The 6902-nt window shown below is 34.3% G+C and overlaps 1 protein-coding gene across 1 annotated transcript; it reads left to right on the forward strand.

Moving 5' to 3' along the window:
* Nucleotides 1-1519: 1519 nt before the first annotated feature.
* Nucleotides 1520-6899, forward strand: LOC109828300 (probable aldehyde dehydrogenase; the record flags this gene model as incomplete). The annotated part of the gene is made up of 7 exons (XM_020395328.1): nucleotides 1520-1642; nucleotides 1831-1898; nucleotides 3391-3448; nucleotides 3605-3718; nucleotides 4711-4794; nucleotides 5869-5973; nucleotides 6795-6899. Coding segments are annotated over exons 1-7 (657 nt in total), but the record flags the coding sequence as incomplete, so codon positions are not given.
* Between the last annotated feature and the right edge of the window lie 3 nt (nucleotides 6900-6902).

Below are 6902 nucleotides of genomic sequence, written 5' to 3' on the forward strand. Positions count from 1 at the left end.
ATAGTACGTCTTATAGCTCTCCCTCAAGCTGGAGCTTACTGGATGTGTATGCTCAACTTTCTCATGACCAAAGCAAATCAATCTCCATATATTTGGTTTGGTTATAAACAACAGGACTAATGCAATAGATGCCTGCTCAATTGTCACGTTATAGTCTCATAAGAAGGAATGATGCAAAACCAAGTTCACCAATAAATATTGTGCCCACATCACCATCTCATTAGTGGTATTGGCTGTTGCTCAGTATTCTGACTGCACTTAATTTATGAACTACATTCTACTTCTTCTCCAAACTATCAAGTTTCTTCCTAAAGATAAACCAGTATCCCATGGTGGATATGTATGTGATAGCATCAGTGGACCTCACTATGTGTAATGTCCACGAACATAGTGTGATATATTCAGCATGCAAGCATTCTTTAGACATTGAAATTTGAATTTCAGTACACCAATTGGCAATTCAATGATGAGATATAACTAAACAATAAAACTTACTAGATAAGACTTATCTGGTTGAGTACTCGGCAAATAATTCAGTTTATCCACAAGCCTGTAATATTTCCTATGTAAAGGATCTCCTTGGTTTGGCAGTAGTTTTATGTTTGAATATATAGGAGTGTCCTCTAACTTGGAATAGAATGGCGCAACCATAGTTTTCAGAATTGTTTTGTGATTAATATGGTTATATGCTAGGAAAATTTTCTTTCTATTCTCCTTATAAATAGTTCAGAACAAAAACCTGATGGTGATTATATTTAGTTCAGGGTAAATGGAAAGCATCTTCCAGTTGGAACTCAATAGTTGATCCCTTAAATGGATATCCGTTCATCAACGTTGCAGAAGTTCAGGAAGCAGAAATAAAGGTACATGACATGCAGCAAATGGTTCCTTAGCTATATAAGTTAACTCTATGAAAAGATTAAAATTAATTTTCAGTACTTTTTTTCCGTTTTATGTGGTCCTTGAAAAATAAGTTGGCACTTCAAACTATGATCTGTGTTCATTTTTCTTTGTTTTGGGGAATTCTAACTATTATCATACTTATCTGCAGCCATTTGTAGAGAGCTTGTCTAGCTGTCCAAAACATGGGCTGCATAACCCACTCAGATCCCCAGAAAGGTTTGTTCTCTTTATTCTTGTCAAAACCATGCATATGAGACTTTCAAGGATAAATATGTACACTGCTACAAAATTTTTAGGCATGTTTCATTGAACATTACATATGCGTGCATATTCACTGGCACAAGGGGAGAATTATTATATTATTGATTGCACAATCTCTATAGGTCATCAAATTGAAAATTGATGGTAAAGTCTTGTTCTCACAGTCAAAACAAAAGTTTTAGACCGAATAAAAAATGTTTGAAATTGGAAGTGTCCCCTTGGAAACAGAGGTTACACATTGAATATTTTCTACTAACGATATTTGCTTATAGTTAATATTTGTTCTCAAACCAACTGAAACATGTTCATATTTTCTTTTAGATGATAACTAGTAAGCTTATATCCTTAGACTTACATGGGTTATCACAGTCTTGCAACGACCATTAATTCAATACGGAAGTTCTATCAAAATTTTCCAAGTTTTTATCCTTCCTTTCCGTTCATCAACGTTGCAGAAGTTCAGGAAGCAGAAATAAAGGTACATGACATGCAGCAAATGGTTCCTTAGCTATATAAGTTAACTCTATGAAAAGATTAAAATTAATTTTCAGTACTTTTTTTCCGTTTTATGTGGTCCTTGAAAAATAAGTTGGCACTTCAAACTATGATCTGTGTTCATTTTTCTTTGTTTTGGGGAATTCTAACTATTATCATACTTATCTGCAGCCATTTGTAGAGAGCTTGTCTAGCTGTCCAAAACATGGGCTGCATAACCCACTCAGATCCCCAGAAAGGTTTGTTCTCTTTATTCTTGTCAAAACCATGCATATGAGACTTTCAAGGATAAATATGTACACTGCTACAAAATTTTTAGGCATGTTTCATTGAACATTACATATGCGTGCATATTCACTGGCACAAGGGGAGAATTATTATATTATTGATTGCACAATCTCTATAGGTCATCAAATTGAAAATTGATGGTAAAGTCTTGTTCTCACAGTCAAAACAAAAGTTTTAGACCGAATAAAAAATGTTTGAAATTGGAAGTGTCCCCTTGGAAACAGAGGTTACACATTGAATATTTTCTACTAACGATATTTGCTTATAGTTAATATTTGTTCTCAAACCAACTGAAACATGTTCATATTTTCTTTTAGATGATAACTAGTAAGCTTATATCCTTAGACTTACATGGGTTATCACAGTCTTGCAACGACCATTAATTCAATACGGAAGTTCTATCAAAATTTTCCAAGTTTTTATCCTTCCTTTCCGTATCTTTATGTATGCAAGCATAAAGTTAGTGAGAATGTGCATGATGTGTATTCGTTTCAGATCTTCATATTTGAACCTGTGAGTTTGTGTGAGTCTGTGACATCCTAATAGCATAAATATAAGAAATCTTGAGATGCACATTTTTAGCTGTTAATGGAAAATGAATGGTTACCATGCTAATGAGAACCATCATCTAGAGCTTAAAGACAGAGAACCAAAAAGACCTATCTTGATTGGGGAGAAAAGTTCAAGGTCTTTGGAGTTTTAAATTCTATTAAAATTTAGACATTTTATTACAGCTTGATGCATAAAAAATCACAAAACATTTTCGCTTTGATGTACAAGCTTTGTAGATTATGCAGGACAATATTAATCTTTCGATTGAATTGCAAACATGAAGTTTCCATGGATAAAGTAATATGACCTTTGGCTTATTCTCATAGGATTTCCAACTGCTTCTGCATAATGTTCGGATTAGATATTTGCTTATGTTGCCTGTCAAGCGTCATAATAAATCTTGGGACATATATACGCTTTCTCATTATTTTACTATGACATGTGTATTTGGTTTTCTTTTGAATCTACATGGTAATGCTTATGGATTTATGTTGTTATTTTGTTGATACAAGTTCATCTATATGCAACATCATTATTCTTACATTCTTTGTCTCAATCCTGTATATGGAATTGCTCCTCAGGCTGTGTAGTCAAATAACATTATGAGATGCATTGTATAATTGGGTTGGCAAACATATGAAAGATTATTGGCTCTGAAGCACCTCTGTCATCAGAATTCCTGAGCTTAGAGCATGTTATGTAATGTGGTCAGTTGAACATGTTACTTTTAATGACTTGCCAAGGTCAAATCTTGACTTTCATCTATGTCATAGACTCATAATCTGTTCTAATTAGGTTGTGATTTAATATTGGTTAATATCTTATTGGTTGTTTCTACTTTCTACAGAAATTCTTTCTTGAAAATCACGGCTGATAAATAATATTTTACAGATATCTTATGTTTGGAGAGATATCTGCAAAAGCGGCTCATATGCTTGGACAACCCGAGGTGCCATATTTCTTCAGAAAATTTTAATTTTTTCATGCTATGTTCAAACAAAAGGCGTTTTTAGCCTTCTCAGAAGAATATGCCTGTTATATTTTTGTATCACCTTATTTCTATGTCCTCTATGTTACAATACTCAACCATGTGTACAAATACCAGGTTGAAAAATTCTTCTCAAGGCTTATTCAGAGAGTTTCTCCAAAGAGTTATACTCAAGCTCTTGGTGAGGTCCAAGTTACACGAAAATTCCTGGAAAATTTTTCTGGAGACCAGGTACGGACCTGCTGCTTCTACGCTGCTTGAAATTATCATAGTTGATCTTCTTAAATGTGGTCAAGAAATTTGGTGCCATTAACACTGTGCTAAGAAGAGTTCTTAATGAACCATTTATGCACTTTTCATTTTGGCAGTTCTATTGGGTATTACGTGTCCAACTTAGGACTTCAAATATTGCATAATCAAGTGGCAGGCTAGCAAATTCTTTCTGAGTATTTGTATTTGCATTGCAGCAGTATTGCATACCAATGTTACTTTATTAAATTTCTAGGCAGTGAAAAGTTGAATATGCCTATAACCATTTTTTCAGTGCAATAGTTCGTGTCACCTACAAATAATGTCAAATATGTATTTGATGGCACCTTACCTAGTAGCATTTATGTGTGGCTTTTTGCATATTAAAGGAAATATAAGGAATAATTGGAGGAAAAATGTTGGTCATGAGCTTTTTTTTATTAATTTTTTTTGCAACCAAATTTCAGGCATAAGAGCGGTCTTGTTTTAAAATGTTCAAATTAGTATCAAATAAAATTAGGGTATTTGACGTGTTGAAGAAGTGTAGCAATATTTATACCTTCTTATCCCCCTTTTCAATTGGGGGCTTAACATTCTTGAAAGGACCAAATAATCCATATAAGCATTTAGCATTAAGAAATACCAAATATTCATGTATGTTTAAGAAGATACAGTAACTGGTTTCTGAAGTCGATAGTAACTTAATGTCGATATCATTCTGATTTGACATGGTAAGTCATAAACAGCTTGGAGTTGCATAGGCCTCTGATGCAAGCATCCCTCCTATGGTCCTACCTAGAAAGATAAAAAGGTTGAGCAAAAATAATGGGGCTTGTATGAGAACTCTAAGTTCAGTTATTTATTCGTGGTTAAAGAGGTAATACATTTCATATGTAAGAAATGTGTATTTGTTTATTGAACTTTGCTTAGTCTTACATTTCACCTATCTTATAGTTTTCATCTCTGATCTGTAGGTTCGCTTCCTGGCACGGTCATTTGCAGTTCCTGGCAACCATCTTGGACAGCAGAGTAATGGCTATCGCTGGCCTTATGGTCCTGTAAGTCTTTACTTTGTTAAGCGCTTAAAGCTAATATGTTCATTAAATTGGCATAAAATGTTAAATATGCATGGGTTTTCTTGGCAATAAAGAATTAGCTTTTGGATGAGTCCTGATTGGGATAGATGACAAAAAGCTATTATGTGTTCAAAGATTGCAGTCTGTGAGAAATATGTCATGGTATACCTAGAAATTGTGGGATCCATCTTGTAAGATAAATTCTATTTATGTGCTTGCCCCACATGCATGCAGTAATTCAATAGCATCTTTCAGGACGCCTTTTTCTCCTTCCATTTTGAGGGTGGAGAAGTCTCAGAGGAAATTAGTTCTCTGATAAGGAATCACATGATGCCATGCTATGGGTCTATTGACTTATGTTGTAGAATGTAGTATTGTTCTTTGCGAATTACACGGTTAACTTACCCAGAGGAATGTCATTGAGGTTTTATGTAATTTCTGATTTGGAGCTGAAACTAAATTATTTCGGTCATGTTGGATTCCAACTCGGATAATTGGATTAGATAATTGTAGTCTACTAAAAGTAAAAACTAAAAAGAGTATAGAAGAGGGTAAGATAGGTATATTAGGGAATATAGTAAGATTAAAAATAACTATTTTGATGCTCCGTTGAACAATAGAAATTGTTCAGCTCTATAAAAGAGGAATCAGAATAATGTAGCCAAACTCTCATCTAAATTTTATTGACGTTATACTTCACGATATGGTTGTGAAAAATATTCACCAACTAAGTCTATGAAATATGTGAAACCCATGTTCCAGAAGGTATCAGCTCCTTCAAGCATATGACGCTTAGTTCACTAGTAGGTTATTGCCTTCTGGTCATCATTTTTTCCAATTTAGTTCGAGTTCATTAACATTGGAAAAGACACTATTTGGCACTTATCGCGAAATAATGACTAAAATATATTCTGGTTGCGAGGTAAATTAGAAAACTTGCATAATAGTAATTATTAATAATGTAGTGTAACTTTGTTATACATCCTGGAAACTCTTATTTTACTCGTGTCTGTGCTAGAGAAACTAAAACATCGATGTTTGTTTTTGTTCTCACAGGTTGCAATTATTACTCCCTTTAACTTTCCTCTGGAGATCCCACTATTGCAGCTGATGGGTGCACTTTACATGGGGAATAAGCCAGTTTTGAAAGTTGATAGCAAGGTAAATACGTATGCTTTTAATATAATGTTATGAGTTAGGACATGTAACAAACACATACAAAGGTAATTAAAATATGAATGATCATCATAAATAACAAAGGCGACTAGGCGTGGGGGTCAAGCACTGAAGCACAGCACTATGCTTTTTTTTATGTCAGAACTTCATTTACTCTATTTTTGTGAGAATTAACTATTTAGCTTGTAAAGTTGAACTGCTGTTATATGTACTATGTTCTTTTCGGGGTTGCAAGAAAAATCTCTTATTGATATGGTAGTAGTGTTGCTGGAGCTTCGCTCCCTCCTACTCTTCTACTCCTCTATACAAATGGGAGAACCCAATGTTCACTATTCATGCTACAGTAGATACCACAGTAGCATTATTACTGTAGCAAACATGAAACTGGGCACTGGGTTCTTTGAAAAATATTACTGTACCACACGTGAATACTGCAGCAGAGGTGAGATACTTTAGCAATTCAAAAAATTACCGAAGCAATTAAAAACCGGGATTACTGTAGCGGAAAAAAAATATATGCCGTGCAAAGCACGGTGTTCACACTAGTTCACCAAAAAAAGAAGAAAGGATGAAGATAAAACAGTGTCCTGTAAAATGTGGTTTTGCTACTCACTGAAGTCTATTAGCATACAAGGAAGTTTTGTTAGTTCTATATACTTGGGGGTTGTAAGCATTTAAATGAAATGCATTACCGCTGCTTTGCTGTTTTCTACTTTGGATGCATTTGACCATCTTATCAGTTCCTTGTTGAGATGGTTTGTTTGTTTCCTCACTTTTTGATTGTATATTATACATTGTTACTACAGGTAAGCATTGTTATGGAGCAGATGCTTCGTTTGCTACATAAGTGTGGGCTGCCTAAGGAGGATGTGGATTTCATCAACTCTGATGGTATAACAATGAACAAGCTTTTA

The sequence above is a fragment of the Asparagus officinalis genome, unplaced genomic scaffold (assembly GCF_001876935.1).
Source record: "Asparagus officinalis unplaced genomic scaffold, Aspof.V1 AsparagusV1_Un983, whole genome shotgun sequence".
NCBI classification, from domain to species: Eukaryota; Viridiplantae; Streptophyta; class Magnoliopsida; order Asparagales; family Asparagaceae; genus Asparagus; species Asparagus officinalis.